The sequence below is a fragment of the Falco cherrug genome, chromosome 13, assembly GCF_023634085.1.
Source record: "Falco cherrug isolate bFalChe1 chromosome 13, bFalChe1.pri, whole genome shotgun sequence".
In the NCBI taxonomy this organism is placed as follows: domain Eukaryota; kingdom Metazoa; phylum Chordata; class Aves; order Falconiformes; family Falconidae; genus Falco; species Falco cherrug.
Genome location: NC_073709.1, coordinates 2,831,616 through 2,850,992, shown reverse-complemented (window position 1 = coordinate 2,850,992; position 19,377 = coordinate 2,831,616). Strand labels below are relative to the sequence as shown.

Here is a 19,377-nt window from a genome sequence, read left to right as displayed (position 1 = left end):
CCCCGGGCTCCCCCCGGGCTGGGGACAGGCTGCTCCACACACCACGGCACGAGCAGGGCTGTGCTGCCAGGTGGGCAGCGGCTGGGAACAGCCCCAGCCTTGCCACACACGCAGTCTCCTTCTCTCCATCTTACATGAATTTGCAAGAAGCTCTTGAAAGGTTTAATGGCTCATCTGCACAGCGGTTCAGAGTTCAGCAGGTCAAGAAGCAGCTGCAGCTATGGTCAAGCCTCACCCTGGGCAACCTGGGGTGTCTTGAGGGGCTTGCAGTTCAGCTGCACAGCTCCAAAAAGTTTTCCATAAATTAGGTGTCAGGAGTGGAGCTAACTGGACCTCAGCTACGTGTTCAGCCACAAAGTCTTCAAGAGCCTCATCACTTCATGAGCATTTCATTATACCCGAGCCGATTATCACCTGCTGGGAAGAGCTGTGTGTTGCTTATGTCATGGTCCCTGAATGAGGATCACCCACAGCTCCCCAGAAAGTTTCCAGCTCTGGGAAAACTCTTGAGGTTTAAGTCTACAGAAGCAGTGGGTGGCATTGCAAGTCTGCACTGGCCGACTTTCAGACAATAGAGCTGCTAATGGTTAATACAATAATATTTTCATTTCATTGTACATGAGAAAAGATAATTACTTTCAGGGTTTAAGAACTGAATGTGTCAATCCAAATGTAATCTCTGTATTTTAGCATTTGATTATTACATTAGAAATACAAATGTCAATGAGCTGTAGTAACCCAAGTTATCAGAAAAAAAAAAAAAAAAAAAGGCAAGAGGTGTCTTAAATTACAGTACAGAGGGAAGAGCAGAAGCCAACAAAGGACTTGTAACTTCTGTTAATTAAAAGGGTATTACTTCTGAACAGCATTTTGGGAGCAGAGAGCTTTTGTTTTTCCTAAATGATCCTATTGCTACACCCAGAACAAGTGAAGGCCAAGACGATCAACCAGAAGGGAGAACTGCGGCTCATTTCCATTTCTTGATCACCCAAATCAGAGACACAAAGACCTGAACGACTCATCTTCCACAGCAAGGAAGAGCCACATTTTATACCCATTTAGTGACAGTGTAGCTGTAGCCACCTACTCAGTTGTCACGAGTTAATTTGAGAATTGCAAAACTCCTGGAGATCAACGTCTAAGCTTCATCAACGCTTCTTGTGGGCTCAAAGATGCTGTTGTGTTTCCATCCCTTATCTTTTCCCCACCCCAATCTGCAATCCAGTTGGCATCTTGCTCTGGCATCTTCTTTCATCTTTGTAAGCCAGATGGGCTTGTTCGTCCCTCTTACCCTAAACCTGCTCTAATGAATCTGGCGTGCAAAGAATTTTCTTTACGCCCCAGCTCGGTTCAATGCAAAAATGATAGAGAGTCTAATCTCCGGCCCCAGCAGAGCAAAGCATTTATCAGCTGGCTTAGAAAAGCAGCTTTGTCCTGTAGGAAGAGATCCCTATTCTGAACTTCTTGCTAAAAGCATCAAACACAAACTGGAAGCTGAGACAGTGCATAACAGTTAACAAGAAAGTGCTGGCAAGAATTGATTCAAATTGTTATGATTTGCTGTTGAACAAGCTATTGCCTTGATTTCTCCGCAAAGTTCAAGTTTACAGCAGACTGATTAGTCCCGCTAACATTCCTGAAGCACCTACCGTTGTATGAAATTTTATTAAATTGCCAGCATCAACAGCTGTTCAAAGATGGTGTGTCTTATTGCAATTGATGACAGCGAAATAAGGAAATAAAGAAAGTGGGAGGGAGAGGAACTCTGTTAAGGTTTTTTCTTTTTCCTTTTCAAGAAAATGTCAACTCCATTATATAGATGTCAACTCCATTACTGTAATGCTCCGTCTGTAACCCCAACATGTAACTATCTGCTAATAAAACAAGTTTCTCAAAGGGAGCGCTGAGGGCAAATGTACCTGCTGTAAGTTTCAATCTGTTTAAGAAAATGCCCATTTATCCCTCTAGGCACAAATACCATTTTCATTATTCTGTTTTCTTCGTTGTCTTTGTTGCCCAAAAATAAAAACCTGCTCCTTACCCCAAGGAGCCTGTGGTGGTCGCAGACCTCTTCTTGTTATAGAAGCTGCCAGCAAATACAGAGAGCAATGCCTGGCATGCCGGAGGGGCCATAAAAAAAACCAAAGCTACATTAGACAGCTGATTTGATAGAGACCCCTGATGTGCTGCTCAACCCTCTGAGGGCTGGGGTGGTTTTTTTTTTTGGATAAATGCCCCCCAAAAGCAGCAAGATCTGAAAACTGGGGCAACCTTACAGGTAGGACGCACTGTAACCATCAGCCTGCAAGCACTTTCTGCAACAGCCCCAAATTCCTCAGGGGGCTCAGACAGGTTTTGTGTTTATGAGGCCAAGACACATTTGGGAAGAGAAGACGGGCGTATGAAATCAGGGACTGTTTGTAAGCACCATTCCCCCACAGCTCCATTAAAAAAAAATAATAAAAAAAAATAAATGAAAAGATGATGGGGAAGCCCCTCACCCTTCCCCAGGCAATAGCTGTGAGAAACCCAGAGAAGAACCGATCACCTCCTGCAATCTCAGGTTTGTTGACTGTACACATCAATACGAAGACAAAGATGAGTACATATTTAGAAAAGAATAAAGAAATCCATTCCAGAACGGGAGTTGTTTAGATAATTGATTTCCCTTGGACTTACAAGCACTAAAAAACACCCACTGAGCCACATCTCTGAGATAACCTCTTCCTTCAAATCTCTCTTCCAAAGGATTGGCCTTTGACAGAGGCATCTTTCAAAGTGCAAATCTAGCAAGCTTTAAGCCAGCTCACAGGTAAGACCTTTCTGAAAGAATGCGATGATGATTCCTCAAGCAATTATTTCTCCTTAGTATCCTTTGCATAGAGAGAGCTAATTAACTGCCTGCCAGGTTCTGCAGATTCACAGTGAAAAATGAAGTAGTACAAATGTCATAATTAATTAGCAGTTTAATGCTAGAATGAACACAGCAAAGGTGCTATAAATATTCAAGCCACAGGACCCCCACACCAGCATGCACTGGCTGTGCGAGCCTGCCCTGGCGGGGATGCTGCTGGGGATTTTGTATGCCAGGGACCACAGAACGGGGCCCCACATCACCATCCCTTCGCAGTAAGCGCAGCTGGAATCAGAGGAATGTGTCATCACCCACCCTCATGCCGTTGGCCACCTGCAGGGGAACCTCACACTGGGCAGCGATCTGCTGCTGGACCCCCAGCACTGCCACAGGGTCCTGGGGCTGGTCTGCACCACCCCAAAGCCTGCTGCTTTCCCCAGGGGTAAGGCTGGTCCTGCCTTTCCCCAACACCCATCGGAACGTTTTGTTTCTTTATGTTTAGTGAGCAAAGCCATGACATCAGCCAGCTTCCCAGCACCTCTCGCAACACGGTTCACACCTTGCATGGGGTAGATACGAAGGCACAGCTGTTTTTTTTGCACATAGACACGAAGCCTTCAAAATCCTCGCAGGGGCAGCAATCCCAGATGGAGAAGGTGCTCATCAGCATGCAGAATGACCCGCACCCCCATGGAGAAGTGCAGATGGGGGGTTTTAGATTTGGGTCAAACCCAGTGCCTTCCACCAGACACGCAACAAGACTTGAAGAAGAACAAATTAAAAATCATCAAGATTGGCTCTTGGCAAGAGCTGAAACCCAAGAACCCCCCAAAGACGACAGTCAGCCCTACCCTCGCCCCTTGAGCGGCTATGCCCAGTGCTTGCAGGCACTGAGGAGCGGACTCACCCGTACTTGGTGCCCAGCACCGGGCACCTCGCACCCCACTGTAGGCTCTGGACCAGCCCTCGGGAGCCTACAAGGCACGATGGAGCAGCCCAGACAGTTCCCACCCTAAAAACGAAATGACCAGGCATGGTTCCCACCCTGAACAGCCCGAGGACTCTGGAGCAGAGCAGGATCCTGCAGAAAAAAAAACATAAGGGGGGAAACTTACAGGTGTTTGTCGCTCCTTTCACGTGCGGTGCCCAGGCACCCACGGCTCCACTCTTCTCCCTCCACCTGCAGGAGATCTTCAAGGGTAAAGAGCAAACAGGGAAACAAAGCCCTTCTGACACAGGCACCCGTCCCCAGAGCATCACGGGCAGCGGTGCCACTGTTGCCATCTGCTCTGCTTTGCTGGCTATGGAAGGTGATGCTGCTTTTTAAGGTTTGGGATTTTTTTTTTTTTAAAAATACTACTATTACTTTGCAGACTGCAACTCCATGGTGACAAACACCACCAGGAAACCTGTGATATTTATGGGTCAGAGCCTGCACAGAATGTGCAGCAGCAAGGGAAGAAAACAAAGAACTGGAGCATAACCCAGGGCATGAAAAAGAGGATAGCCTTGAGGATAAGAAAACACATAGCAGAGAAGGTCCTTAACTTATGTTTCCTCTTTTTTTACCTTAAGTTTTTTATTAGCACAATCTGGAAGAGGCCAGCACTTCTTAAACATTTCCTTGGATGCTTTGCTCAAGTACCAAACTTTTCCTTCCCTTGCCCCCGCTGCTCTAACATGCCTGGCCTGTCAATGGCCTATTTCAGCATTTCAAACCTGCAACATTTCCCACTAGTTTTCCCTCAAAGTGCCACCTCCTGCAGGTGAGACCCAGGAGATAACGGCTGGGTTATGGCCATGGGCCACTGGGGTACAGCACATCATGGAGTTCAGCCTGGGGACACCACTGCCGGGGATGCAGCAGCCTGTCCCAGGAGCTGGGAAGGCATCAGGGCACTCGCCCTGCTACAGCCTTTTGAACCCCAAAGGCAAACCCCTGTGCAACAGCTTCGGACCTAGGCAAAGGTGGCTACAGCCATGGGGGCTTCTATGGATGGAATGTGGCCAGTGGCTTTCCAGGGTGCCTTTTACCACTACTTGCTCATTTGAGAGGAGAACTGGTCTCCTCCAGGTTCACATCATTCTCAAAGCCAGTTTAACCAACCCTCCTGACTCAGTCTTGACCTGGCCTGTTATTTCCAGCTGCAGCTGTTTGCTGCCTGGCTCTGCTCTCTGGGATTCGGATCATCACCCCCCCAGGCTGCCCCTCAAGCTTCCATATGCACAGAGAGCCACAAGATGCTGAAGGACAGACGCACTGGATATATAAATCATACTTACAGAAGGCCTACATGGCCCTTGCCAGCCCCGGGCAAGAGGCTAACCCTTTGCAGGCAGTGGTGTAACCGAGCTGCTCATCCTGGCTGAGCCAGGCAGGGCAGCTCAGCAGAGAATGGTAACGTGGCTGCCCAGTGCTCAAACCAGAACTGGTTTCACCCCAGCAGGATTTATAAAGCTATTTCAGTCCCTGGAGATGCTGACAGGCACCCACCAAGACAAAGAGGAGTCAGTACCCAGCTGCAGAGTGCATGTATGCTCTGGGTGCATTGGAGTGGTCCAGCGGCACAAGTTGGCAGCCCAAAGCGCCCGATGCCCTTGCAGGACCTACCTCCCCATTCGGGGTGTGAATCCCATTGATTTTTCACTAGGGTTTGTGGTCCTCTATGAGGTCTGAAAACCCCCACTCACATCACAGACTGTCAGACAGCCTGGACACCCCCAAGGAGGCATCGAGAAGCCTCCCTCTGCACAAGAGGGCAGAGAAATGAGGTGACCAGGGCACACAGACTCCCTCTCCCAGCCAAAGACCACCTTGCACCCCGCCACTAGCTGCCACCCCCTCCCATGCCAGCCCAGCTCCGCCCAGTCCATGTGACAGCATTCAGACCCAAGCTCAGTTTGGTTAATTACTTTCAAGTGTTGCCTCTTGATTCCCAATAGCCAATACCGTAAGTCACCCTACACGCATTGGCTTCCCTCAGTGTAATTTAATTGAAAGAGAAAGCTCAGATATGATTTCTTCTTTAGAAAAATGTCTGTCTGGTGCCTCCATTATCCCCTTCTCATTACTGGAGAATATTTGTTCTTTTACTCTGCATATTCCAGCCCTCCCATCACAGGAAGCATACCTGCCAGTCATTGTCCAACACCAGCAACCCTGGGGACTGACACACAGAAGCCACAGGCAGCCAAGTCGGGAAAGCCAACTTGGGTGCCAGCAAGCCACATGCAAGCTCAAGTGCCCTACGCAAGGTCCTGGCTTGAGGTGATCCAGCAGCAGAGCTGGCTGCCACACCACAGCTCCTGCAGGTCTATCCCAGCCATGAAAGCTCAGCCACAGCTGGTCTCCAGCTTCCTCCTTGCAGGGGACAGCCCTGAAGCTGCCCTGGGGGTCTGCTCTGCTGCATGCAAACCTCACCACATGCCCCCTCCAGTGTAAACACATGATGAGGGACCGGGAGAGAGGACAGTATTTCTAATACTTTTACCCATCACTTTCATCAGTCAGCAATGATCCGAGTATAATGCTCATCTCCCCACATAGCCAAATCCCCACTGCCACCAGGCAGGCAGCTTCACCTCACATGCCCACACTGCCCTGTGGAAATGGCCACATCCTGCTCTCCTAGGTGGGACGAGCTGGAGCTTCTCCTCAGCTCCCCTTCACTCCGTCAGACCAGATGAGGTGAGCCTTCCCTCCACCAGCAGTTAACAGGGAACAAACATCCTCAAAGCCCAGGTTCACAGCTGAGCACCATTTAACACCAGCACCCACACCGGCACTGCTGGTGAGTGACGCCCCATGGACCAGGTTCTCCAGATCACTGGGAAACGAGCCACGTCCCCATGCCAGGTCCTGCAGCCATGCTGCCCATCAGACACACACCTGCTCCATGGAGTACTTGCACAGGAACTCTCCCTCCAAAAAGAGATGTTTTCTCCCTGCTCTGGTTGCCACCTTGCTCTGCTTGGCTTCCCAGAGCCATGGCTCTGAGTAACTATGGTTACTTCTAATTGCACAAGGAATATTATTCTGACTTGAAAGGTAATGGAGAGGATCCTTCATGAAGCCTCTCTACTTTGCGATTTCCTCACACTGCATCTAAATCTAACCCAAAGAGTCATCTTGACCACGTGCTGACATAAGGATGCCAACAAAAGAAATCAGATATCACTGAATGAATACAGAGGTGGGTTTCCCCCCCTCGCCCCCTCCCCCCCCCCCCTTCCAAAGAAAACCCATGTGTTGATAAATGCCTATCTGGGGCTTTGCATAGAGCCAGCCCTGCCCTGAAGACTAACTTCTCCACCTGCTATCCAGGCTGGATGCCTGCAGCCTTTGACTCTTTAATCCTCCCTGTTAACATAGAACAGTTTGTACCATTTGCTAAATACACTGTTTGCACCGTGGATTCCCCAGCGTGCATAGACCAGCATGTGAGGGCTTTCCTGCGCTCCCGGAGAGCCCGGCCTCCGGAAAGGAAAGCAGCGCACCGCTGCCAAACCCTCACCCTCGGGCAGGCAAGGGCCCAGCAGCTGCTGGGGCAAACACCAGTACCAGCTGGGGGCCAGAGCTTTGCAAACCAGCCATGGGGTCAGACCGGCCAGAGACCTCAGCTCACTGACTCAGGCACAGGAGAGAACGGGTATGGGGAAACAAAAAATTAGCATTGAAATCAGTAAAATACTTGAGTAAGGGGGATTGGGGGAAACACTGAGCCTTCTTTGACAGAGGGAAGGAGCCACGTGGGTTTGGGCAGCCCCCACATCAGCAGAAAGGTCTCTCCTGGATGACAGAACAGGACAGGAGAGGCATTAATAAAATTCACCCCAAATGTCACAGAAGTAGAACAGAGCCCTGGCAGGCTGTGCAGCATCTAGTTAGGCTGCCAAGGAGCACGAGGGCGTTCGATAGTCCCTCTGCCAGCACTAAGCACAGCCCAGGCCAGGTACAATGGTCGGACAAACAGGCATGTCCCGTGTGAAAGGGCTCCACTTCCAAAGCCAGAAGCTGTTACTGGCAACATGCACCGGGAGGAAATTTTAAAGAGCAACAGAAAAATAACCTGAGCGGCAGCTCAGGAGCCCAGATTTCACTGGTGTTCCCTCACAGAGAAATCACCGAGCCTCACACACCGCGGTGACAGGGAGAGCCAGCCTCATTATTCAAGCCTACTAATTAAAAAGGAAGGGAAAACAATACGGAATAAAAGAAAACCGTATCAACAAAGAGAGAAGGGGAAGTTGGCCAGGAGGCTGCAGCACAGCACAAAGGAGCCGGTGGCAGCACGAGCCCGCAGCTAGCCAGAGCGGTGCAGGGTTCAGTGAACCTTGCAGAAAAGGCTGGGATGCCAAATAAATATTTACGTTCTGTTATTTGAGGAAAAGCTGGACAAGATGCCACCCTCACACAGCATTAGAATATTTTCTCCTGCATCAACAATTAGGGAAACAGTAAAAGCACCCCACCAAACTGGGAGGACCAATGTCCCCCACACTGGGGAGCCCCGCAGGAGACAGCTCTGTTCCCATCACCATGCACCACCACCTTTCTCTTGCCAAAAAACTCTCCGGCCAGATCTGCGCTCACAAGACATTTACCTGGGATGTCTGTAGCTGGAAACATCCCCTTCCACAGGCAGGAGAAAAATGGGCTTGTACTCCCACGGCTGCAGAAGCCCCACACCACCAGGCAAGGCAGAAGAGGTGCAGAGCCCGCGGCAGCCCCCGGGGAGCCCCTCGCTGCCCACGAGCCTTCATAAACGCAGGAGTCGGTGGAGGCTCTTGCTAACAGCCCCCGGCTGTGCGAGCTGCTGTGCTCGCCCTGGCCCCCCCGCAGGCTGCTGGCCCCAGGGGGCTCCACGCAGGGCACAACAGCCGCCCAGAAGCGCACGGGTCGGCAGCTGGCAGCAGTCAGTGCCCGTGAGTGTGCAAAACCCATCGGGGTGAGCGAGGCTGCCGTTATTCAGTGCAGCGGAGGCCGCTGCCGGTGTCATGTAACCCAGGCCCAGGGGGTTCGCTGAACACAGAATCAGCGCCAGACGAAATCAATGTCACCCTCGTCAACAGGACCAGCAAGTGACCTCAGATGATAGCTGCACCCACTGCCAATCCACAGGGTGTTTCTGGAGGGGTCTTGTGTGGCTCAGCATCTTCTCCAGCGATTTGGAAGAAAATCTAAAAGGACTGCTAGGATTTTCACTCACCCCCCCACCCACCCCCACCCCAAATTAACAGCACGGTCAACGGCTACAGGAAGAGTTTCCTTCCAAAAGGCGACTGCAAAAGCTTTAATGCACCCAACTGCAGCATCCGTGTGCCTGGGCATCGAGGGCAGAGGAGGGATGAACCCTCATGGGCTCCCTCAAGGGCACGCCAGCACCCACCCAGGTGATGGGGTAGGCACTGCCCCAAGCCACCAGCGAGGACGGGGCAGGCACAGCTAGCCAGATAAACCTGTCCTTGCTCTGCCAGGCTGCACAGTGCAGCAGGCAATGGGGCTGGCAGCCAGGGGCTCAGGGGTGGGGTGGTAATTTCAGCCCAAGGCACTGCAGACACCCTGCCTGCCACAGATGCTGGGAAAAGGGCATGAAAGGCTCCTCTGGATAAAAAGCCACAAGAAAAAATACCCATCTGGCAAGTGTGACATTCAGGGAAGTTTTGAGAAGGCCAATATGTTTAGTGGTTTAAGGGTTTTTCCCCCCCAAAAAAAGTGGCACAAGGGAAACCTACAGCCACAAGGAAAAACACTGAAAGGGTAACCGTCTGACAGCAATCATCACCGTTTACAGCAGGGCAGGGTGACAGGAACCCAAAGTTCCTAAGGAATCCCTGCGGTGGCACCGCCGGGTGTTCCTGCTGGCAAGCACCGACCCTCGCTGAGCAAACAGCCCAGCCACTAACTCCTGCCCACAATTACTTTCTAGGTGCTTGATTTCCCCTGGAAAGGGAGACACACACCCCCGGGCACAGGCAGCAAGCCCAACATCTGCAGCCAGAGCAGAGATCTCTTTATGCCACATAAATATCTTCCTTTCCCTGTGAACAGCCTGTTTAGTGACATTCAAAACTACTAAATCTGGGGTTTATGTGGAAATGATTTTAGAGTGCACTGGAAACCCCAGGTTCCTTTTTCAGTCTAACAACGTCTTTAGAAAGCAATTATTTAAGCCTCCATTTCCAAGACCCTTTTAATCTGTGCAAATTATTGGTAAGAGCTGAACCAAGGCAAACTGCCATCAGCTGCGATCACAACACTGTAACTGGGCAATGAGTGACTATCGCTGACTATTTAGATGAAACTATTGCTTTTAGGCAAGCCGCCACAGAAATAAATTAGCATTTATACTGGATTATTGAAAAACGTCAAAAAAAAAAAAAATCAGCCTCTATCTATATGTCAATTGTGTCTTGCCAAGGTCAATATCTTTACTGTAATAGGCAGTCTCAAACAGCAAGAACAACTTACGTGTGGAAATGAGCACCGTGCGGCCAAAATATGTCATTATTATCAGAAAGACAAACTGATCTCTGAAATAACATCTGCACTCCTACAGCTTCAAATAAAGATGACCTTCTGTGGAAGGTGTGTAATCAAGAAGCTAGGAACATAATTCAAAAAAATTAAAACCTAATGGTTTGACTTCTTGGTAGGTTCTTTCCTATCACTGTCAGCCTTATTGCATTTGCCACGTCTTTTTTTAAAACCTGTTTTTGAAACTACTTTGCTTGAAATCTTCAGTTCGATCTTCCCAGGCTATGGATGGACATGGTCCGGTTTTGTATGGCACTTCCAGGTAATGACTAAGTCAGGAAAATACACATTCTGCAAATAAGGATGATTTTAAGGGATTTTTTGGTGAAACATTCGCTGTAACAATAGGATTTTCTTTACCACCAGTCCAGCACACTAACAAAATGAAACATCTCCCTGCCAGAAAACCCAGTCACTGAAGTTGAACTGGAACAAAGGAGCGTGCTCAGTTTCTGCTAGAGTAAAAGTGCAAAAGGAAAATATCACCTTGGTACTTCATTTCTATGGGGACCAAGTGTTTGATGCTGACCCTGCCAAAAGGCTCGATTTCAGGAAAGTTGCAATGCCCGGTTTAAGAAAGGAGGAAAGCCTTCACTGACGTGCTATGCTTTTTATATATATATAAAAAAAATCATGCTACTGATGCAGGAAAAATTCAGCGGTGTTTTCTGTGCAAAATAAACACGAGGAATTTCGTCAGTGGTGTTTCTTTCTGCTCCCCCCAGGCTGTGCTTCCCTGTTGGCTTTGCAAGGGGATGCAGGGAGAAGTGGCCTCTGCCCCCAGGGATCTGGGGGCGAGGAGTCTCCCAGGCTCTGTGGAGGAGCCAGCGGGCAGGAGGCCTGGGCCAGTCCCTGCTGCAGCCCCATGGACCCACCGCAGACCTCGAGAGCCTGTCCCAGCCCCGTCGCTGGCGAGAACCGTGTGGCTCCTCATCCCAGCCCCTCGCGTGGGTGCTCCGCTGCGGCTGTTGCATTCAGAGCCCTTTCCTGCCCGGTTCATCCTCCCTCGGCTGCGCTCCTCGGGGCAGCCCCGTTGCGTACCCCCGTGTGCAGAGTCCCCCAGCAGCCACCTTGTGTGCAAGCGGAGGCCGCAGGGGTCGGAGCCATGCCCATCGCTCAGGTCCCTTTGGATCACCTGCTTCAGGCCAGATCCCAGAACCCCAGGTCACGCCTGCCGGACTCACGTGCACGGGGCCAGCCCTGCTCACCCCTTCGCCTTACCCTGCCCGGTGTGTTACCAAAGCAGCCCTGAGGCCTCACTGGGATCCCAAACCTCCTCCCTGCCCCAGCAGCCTGCAGGAATCATTCCCGCGGTACCCGGAGCAGCCTCCCCCCTCCCCAGAGACGAGCGGGAACCCCATGGATGCTCTGCCTCTCCCAGCCAGACTCCATCCAGCCATCCCCTTCCCGTGGGTCTCCCCTGCACGGGGATGGGGCTGCGCGGGGTCCTTTGCCAAGCTGCGGGCTAACCCCAGGACTGTTCCCCTGCAAGGCTGACCGGGGTTCCCCTCCCTCCTCCCGCCTGGCTGGGGGGCTCAGGCGCGGTCCCCATCCCCTGCCCTGACACCTCTAAGTCCAGGGAGGACAGAGTTTTCCGCAGCCCCTTCCTGGCGTGTGACTCCCAGAAAGGAGTCAGGGACAGCTCCAAAAGGGACAGAAAACTCTCTTCAGGAAAAAAAAATAAAAATAATCAAATCAAAGCATAACTGTCTGCCTTTCAAAGAAGACTCCGGCAAAGGAAAAGCTGAGCTCGGAGATGCTCAGCAGCACGTGCAGCGCAGCCGTTCCACGGGGAAACACATGGGCCGGCGGGCACAGGCAGCGGGGCCCGGCCACAGGGCCCCATCCCCCAGGGCGGACAGGCGATGCCGTGCCCCCCAGGGTGCCCTGGCAGGCAGCGGGGTCTCACTGGTGGGTCACCTCCAGCCACAGGAGTGGCAGCTGGCCCTCCGCACAGCCTGACGGCGGGCAGCCACCAAGGGGGTTTTAAAGCATTTTTTTGAAGCAGGGAGGGGGCAGATGGGACACACAAACACAGGAAAAATTAACGCGGGTGCCAGGAATTCTGCCTGGACTGTGGGAAAACTGCAACTGAATAAAGCGTTGCAGGTAAAATTGTGGGGAGTGGGAGTTTCGAGGTGAGCAGAAGCAGCAGCGCGTGCGGAGGTCTGACCTTGTTTAACTGCTGCCGACCTTCAGCGTGCAGGGGGGGAGCACAAGGTTTAAGAAGCTGAACTGCTCCCTCCCTCTCTGATTTTTTATCTTTTGTGTTTCTTTGATAATCACCCCGGTACTGGGAGATGCTTTGCCCAGCAGTTCTCACCGAAGGTGTCAGGGAAAGGATGGTGTTCGGAGACAGGAAGGGAAAGCTCTGTTCCCGAGGTGCGGGACATCCCTGGCTCCCCAAAATGGGGCTCGGCCCCCCCGGAGTGGGCCACGGGGAGGGCAGCCAGAGCCTCCCAGGACGGCCCGGGCACTGCGGTGCTTATCGCACACACGGAATTTTCTCTCTTTTCGGGGAAAGCGCAGCTCTGCTGGTCCCCGCTGGGAAGGACTGCGGCCGGGTGGGTGCACGGGGCTGTGCGGGGGGCTGGCACCCCAGGGCACCCCGGCCTGCAGGGCACCCCGGCCCGCACCCTGCGCGGAGCGGGCAGCGCCAGAGAGCGCAGGCAGCCCCGGGGGCGCGGGCAGGTCGGGGGCAGCGAGAGGCCCCTCCGAGCGAGCGCCGCGGCTTTGTGCGGGAGCTGCGGGCTGCTGCGGGGCCCGCCCGGATGCATAGGCACACAGCGGCGTGTCGCGGAGCGCTGCCCACCGCCCCGCAAGTCCGCGCCGCCCGGCCGCCCCGTCGCGTCTGCCCGGCCTGCCCCGCGGAGCCCCGGCCCGGAGGCGGGGGGAAGGGGAAGCTCTGGTCGCGGGGTCCGGCTACTCCCGTCGAAGAGCCCGCTCCGCTCTCCCCGTCGCGCCGGCAGCGGCGGGGCACGGGCAGGAGGCGGCCCGGCCGCTGCCCCCCGACGGGGCCGGCTCCTGCCGCGGGACCCGCTGCAGCCCGGGGCGGGGGGAGTGCGTCCCGCGTGTGCCCCGGCCCCCAGCCGTGGCCACGGGCAGCCCCGAGGGAGCATTTCGTTGTCTCAAAACCAACGAACAAACGAACAACGACCAAAAAAAACCCCAAACGCCGCCAACCAAAAGACCCCCAAAGCCAACCGCAAACGAAGCATCAGTCTCGCGAGGGTCCCGCCGACCCCCCAGGGCCGGGCCCGGCCCGCTGCCCTGCCCCGGCTGGCAGCCGCCCCCCGCGGGGGTCCGGGCCGGGCGAGGGGTTTCCCGGCTCCTGCCGACGAGTCCGCGCCGTCGGGCTCGGTTCCGCAGCCGTCGCGCTGCCCGGGGGGCGGCTTATCTGGGGGGAGACGCACGGGCACGGGCAGGGGCGCGGAGAGTTGCGGCCCGAGCACGGCAGGGGGAGCGGGCAGGTACTTACAGGCGGGGGGCCGCGGGGTTCGGCCCGGGCCGGGAGCCGCTCCGGCGCTGCCCCGGGCCGGCCGGGCTTAAGAGCCGTCCGTCGGGCGCAGGACAATGGCCGGGAGGAGGGGGCCGAGGAGGGCGGCGGGAGGCGGGGAGGGGACGGGGCCGGCCGCCGCCGCTCTCCCCCGCCGGGCGCGCTCGCTCCGCCCCCCCGCGTCTGGCGTAAACCCGGCGCCGGGCTAAAAGAAACGGCGAGCTACCGGCTCCCGGGGCTGGTGGCCGCCGCGCCGCGCCTCGCCCGCGGACGGCTCGCCGGTGCCGGCGGCAGCGCCCGGCCCGGCCCAGCCCATCCCCTCCCGTCCCGCCGCGCCATGTCGCTGAGCCCCAAGCACACGACGCCCTTCTCGGTCACCGACATCCTCAGCCCGATGGAGGAGAGTTACAAGAAGTTCGGCGGCATGGACGGGGCGGGCGGGCTGGGCGCGCCCCTTGGGCCCTACCGCCAGCCGCCGGTGCCCGCCGCTGCTGCCGCCGTGCCGCAGCACGTCGTGGCGGGCCCCACTGGGGCGGCTGCCTACCACATGCCCCACGGCGTCTCCCAGTTCCCGCACGGCGCCGTCGGGGGCTACTGCAACGGTGGGCTGGGCAACATGGGTGAGCTGCCCGCCTACCCTGAGGGGATGCGGAGCGGCACAGCGGCGGGCAGCGGCTGGTATGGGGCCGGCGGTGACCCTCGCTACTCCAGCAGTAAGTGCGGGTGTGGGGTTGGACGGGCGGGCCGGGGCGGGGGGCAGGGGCGCGCTGCCCCTGATGGGGCGGCCGCCGGCGCTGAGCCGCCTGTCCCGCTCAGTCTCCAGGTTCATGGGTCCATCGGCAGGGATGAACGTGGCCGGGATGGGCGGCCTGAGTGGCATCGCCGAGGGCGCCAAGGCCATCGTGCCGCTCCACGCGGCCCCGCGGAGGAAGAGGAGGGTGCTCTTCTCCCAGGCGCAGGTCTACGAGCTGGAGCGGCGCTTCAAGCAGCAGAAGTACCTGTCGGCGCCGGAGCGGGAGCACCTGGCCAGCCTGATCCACCTCACCCCCACCCAGGTGAAGATCTGGTTCCAGAACCATCGCTACAAGATGAAGCGCCAGGCCAAGGACAAGGCGGCCGCCCAGCAGCTGCACCCCGACGGTGGCAGCAGCGGCCTCTGCCAGCAGCACTCACCCGCGCCGCGTCGCCGTGCCCGTGCTGGTGAAGGACGGCAAGCCCTGCCCGCCGCCGGGCAGCGGCACCCCCGGCCCCTGGGCAGCCCGCTCCCCCCGCCCCCCGCCGCCTCCACCGGGGCCCTGCCTGCCGCAGCCCCCGGCGCCCACCCACACCCCGGCTCGCTGGGGCAGGCGGCCGACCTGGAGGAGCTCTCCGCCCAGCCCCGCCGGCGCTGCACGGCCAGGTGCCCCCCTCTGGCCCCCATGGACTCGGCCGGCGTCGACTACAACAGCGGCATGGTCAGCCCCAACCTGCTCTACGGCAGGACGTGGTAATCCGTGTGTGTGTCGTCTCCCCGTCCCGGGCCCCCCGCCCCCGCCCCGCCCTGGCGTCGCCCCCGCGCTCCGGGACCGGACCCTCCCGGCCCCGACGGCCGCCCGGGGCCCGGCCGGGCACCTGCGGGGAGCCCCGATGGCCGTCCGTGGGCCTCCGCCTGGTCCGCGCCCCACCGCCCCCCGCCCCCGGCCTCCCTTCGCGTGTGTTTTTTAGACTCTCTGGGGATTCGGAGACGGGCCCGAAGGCAGAGCCGCCGCGGGGCTGCGGGCGTGTGTCCGCGTCGCCACCTGCCTGTGGGGGGGGCGCGTCCGTGGCTCCGCGTCCCGCCGCCTTCGCGCCCGGGTGCGCTGGGGCCCGCCCGGGAGAGCCGCCCCGACGGGACGCCCGGCCGGCGGCGGGCAGCCGGGGGAAGCCGGGGACAGCCGGGGCTGCGCTGCCGGCCCGGCCCTGCTCTCCTGCGGCCGAGCACCGGCGGCCAGACCCGAGCGCACCGGGAGCCCGCGCCGGTACCGGCGAACATACTTTACAGACCCACTGAACGCGAACAATAAATCTTCTGAAGTGCAACTTATCTCGGCGGAATTAATTTTATAAGGGTGGCCATGAAGTGCAATTTCATTATTATTTTGATTGAAGGTAAATTGAGCTGTAACGCAAGGTGGAGGAGGCGGCGGGGCGGCCGCTGCCTTTTGGTGGACGGGGAGCGGCCGGAGCAAGCGGGCGGAGCGGCCCGCGGGCGGCGGCGGCGCAGGGCGCTGGGGCAGGAACGCGACCCAGCCCGGGCGCGGATTTGTGGGGGGGGAACGTTTTTATCGTTGTTAAGAAATTCCGCTTAGTGAACGGGTGTGCGCGTGTGGACACGGTGCGCTTCCCCGCGGGGACGGTGCCGCAGACGCCGGCACATCGCCAAACGTCTGAGGAGCTGCGGGACGACGGAGAATCGCCCCGGGATCGGCCCGGGATCGCCGCGGCAGCCCCGGCGCCGGGCAGCGGGTCGGGCTGGGGCCCAGCCGGCTCAGGAGGAGCGGCGCCGAGCGGCAGGCAGGGCCGGGGGCTGCCCCTCGCCCGCGCCCCGGGCACACCGCGCCCCGGGGACGCTCCTCGGAACTGTCCGGCATTTTATTCTTTTACATTTTTTTTTCTTTTAATTACAATAAAAGGAAAAGTTGTTCTCAAGAGTTGGCTGCTTCGTTCCCGGTGTACGTGCGGATGCAGTGTGGCTGCCCTGGCCAGCCCGAACCCCCGGCTCCCGGGGTGCCGCCCCGCGCCCCGCGCTGCCCCCTGGCCCCGCCGCCCTCGGGGCCGCCCCCGGCCGCGCCGCGCAGGGACGGGTCTGAGACGGAAAACGGCGGTTTCGGCCTCTGCGAGCCCGGGGGACCGGCTGCCGGCCCGTTCCCGAGCCCCCCGGGGCAGGGGGATCCCGGCCGCTCCCCCGCGGCCGCCGCCGCACGGGCCCGCTCCCCCGGGGGCCGGGGCGACGCGTAGGGACCCCCGCCGCTCCCCCCCGCCCCGGGGCCGGGTCGGCACGGAGCGCTTCCCGCGGGGACGGCCCTTGGCAAGGGGATGGGGTTCGAGCCCGGTGGGGCGAGCGAGCCCCCCGTCCACCCCGCTAAAGCAAAGGGGACGGCTCCCGGCTCAGCTCCGGCTTGGAACACAAATACAGAGGCAGAGCAGCCCGGGGACGCCACGGGGGACCCCCGTCCCCAGGGGCCACCCCGAGCCCGGCAGTGCAGAGGCAGCTGGAGCAAGCGGCGGAGCAGGGGATGCTCCACGGCCAGGCCCCGCATCCCACCTCTGCGTGATGGAGCCGAGGAACCGAAGCCCCCGGCCAAGCACGTTGCTCTGAGAACCGCGCCGAGGGTCCGGGCAGGCACCGCATCTCCTGGGGCCGAGGACTGGCTCCGCTGGGAATGCCAGCCAGCTTCGGGGCTGTTGGCCGAGGGGGTGAAGAGCCCGGCAAGGGGGGAAACCTGCAGGGACAAGCCCTTCCCAAAGCGGCCCCCCAGAACCTTCACCCAGCCCCGTTTCACGTCTCCCAACCCCAAACACAGGGACAAAAGCCCACCGGCACCCGGGGCTCATCCTCGGGAGCAGGGGACACCTTTGGCAGCGTAAGGACAAGACCCCAGCTCCTTCTTCCAGCCTCATGCTCCAGCACCGCATTTGCATGAAAATTCACGTTTCGCCACCGGTTTTGTTCTGCTGGAGAAGCAAAATTACTTTTTTTTTTTTTTTTTGAGACCCAAATATCTTCCCGGCCGAGGAAGAAGGCCATTGGTGAGGGCCGATGGCTTTCCCAGCTCCGGGCAGGATGGCGACTCTTTGCATTACAATGGAGGATTCTGCTCCACCCTCAGTCACTTGAAAATAATGTTACATTGGTCTCATCTTTTTCCTCGTTACTGGTGATTAATATCTGGGCCCTCAAAGGAAGGGGCTGAAAAACTACTCACAGTAGGACCGTGCCTTGCAACCTTGTGCAACGGCACCGGCAAAGCTTGGCAAGTGCACAGATTTATATGATATGCATGTTTAACGGAAAAGTCCAAGTGCAGCACAAGGGGAAGATGTTACCTTAGCATTAACGCTGGTCATTCACCTGGAGGCTCTCATAATTTTTTGGGATTAACCAAAGGTTCTGAATGCTGTTATTGAGGCTGTGCAGAATTTTTTTTCAAGAAATCAAATGTGTGCAAGACAGGTATAGATAAAAGACAGAAACATATTCTGGAGGGGGCTGGAAATAAACCACTGCATACTGCTCAGAATTTCAAAAGCCACTTTATAAAGCAAATAAAAATATTTACTGATTTGGTACACTCACACAGAAAATTTCTAGAAAGAGTGCTAAAAATGAATGGAAACTCTGCATCTATTTTAAATTATATATCAAAACGGACAAATACACCTTCCGTGCTTGTTTATGTTACAATAACAAATTCAAAAACAGGCACAAGTCATAAAAGTTGAAATGTTTTACTCCAAAGTCCGTGTCGTGTCCCCCCCCCCCCCCCCCCAATCTCTGCTCTTTGTGAGAAATTCAAGGAAGCAGCTGACGAGGAATACCGACAGACATGTCTTTAAACACCGTGCTCCGCAGGCTGCCCGCTGTGTCTTTCCCCAGAGTTAATAAAATCCAATTTCTATGCATTCTTTAAAACTCCGGGTCTGTTTTCAGGCTCTTATGTGTGAAGTAAAGGATGTTTGGAGCTCAGATTGACAGGCACAGCTAAGCACAGCTTATATATGTAATAAAGACAAAACAGCACTCCTACTTCATCAAATGTCTCACAGGCAAATTAGCAAGTCTAGCTTACTTGTATTTTGCAATACTCTATTTCCAAGTGACATAGCTCCCCACCTCCTCCCCCCAAAAAAACAAAAAAAAAGCAATAATCAGTTCATTAAGAAATGTGCACAGTAAAACAAGTATTATATTTTAAAAACTACAGGGATGATTCTTAAGGATTCCATCCATGCCCCCCCCCCCCCCCCAATAATAAAAGAACAAAAGCAAAAAACCCTGGACATTTTCTATACTTAAAAAAAAAAAAAAAAAAAAAGACAAGAGCTAATTCCAGCTGTATCTTCCTGAGGGAGGTGGTAGCGGGTAGGGCCTCCCGGGGCCATATGCCTACAAACAAACAAAAGCAAGCATTTATTTTTTGGATTAACATCACAGTAAACAAGCTTGCTGAGCTACAGGCGCCATACAAAAATGAAACAATACATCCTTTGCAGAGCAAGGTACCACCGGCAGAGCTGAACGTCTCGTCATGGTGTTTACAGATGCCCTCCTGAAAACACAAGCTGTAACTTCCACCCAGGGAGAGTGGATGCACAGCACCGGCCTCAGCGTCCAGCTGTACCACAGGAGCCACAATGCTTCTAAATCAGATATAAATTTGCCAAAAGGCAGCACTGAGGACAAGTTATGTCCAAGCTGTAACACCTCTGCGTGTTCTTTGCGTGCAGCAATGCTGGAAGCTAAGAGGTACA

The 19,377-nt window shown here is 56.0% G+C and overlaps 2 protein-coding genes across 4 annotated transcripts in view; one reads left to right on the top strand and one right to left on the bottom strand.

Annotated features, from left to right (window-relative positions):
• Nucleotides 1-14,224: 14,224 nt before the first annotated feature.
• NKX2-4 (NK2 homeobox 4) lies at nt 14,225-15,409 on the top strand. The gene is given in 4 exon segments (XM_055726068.1): nt 14,225-14,600; nt 14,704-15,031; nt 15,033-15,220; nt 15,289-15,409. Coding segments are annotated over 4 exon segments (981 nt in total). The 3' UTR covers nt 15,378-15,409.
• A 2,731-nt stretch (nt 15,410-18,140) lies between these two features.
• Nucleotides 18,141-19,377, bottom strand: part of XRN2 (5'-3' exoribonuclease 2) — a 52,551-nt gene continuing 51,314 nt past the window's right edge. For all 3 annotated transcript variants that reach the window (XM_055726240.1, XM_055726238.1, XM_055726237.1), the window contains one exon: nt 18,141-19,012. Coding sequence is in view for 2 of the 3 variants with exons in the window: in XM_055726238.1 (XP_055582213.1) it covers nt 18,950-19,012 (63 nt within the window). In the remaining variant the exon portion in view is untranslated. The remainder of the gene's footprint in view (nt 19,013-19,377) is intronic.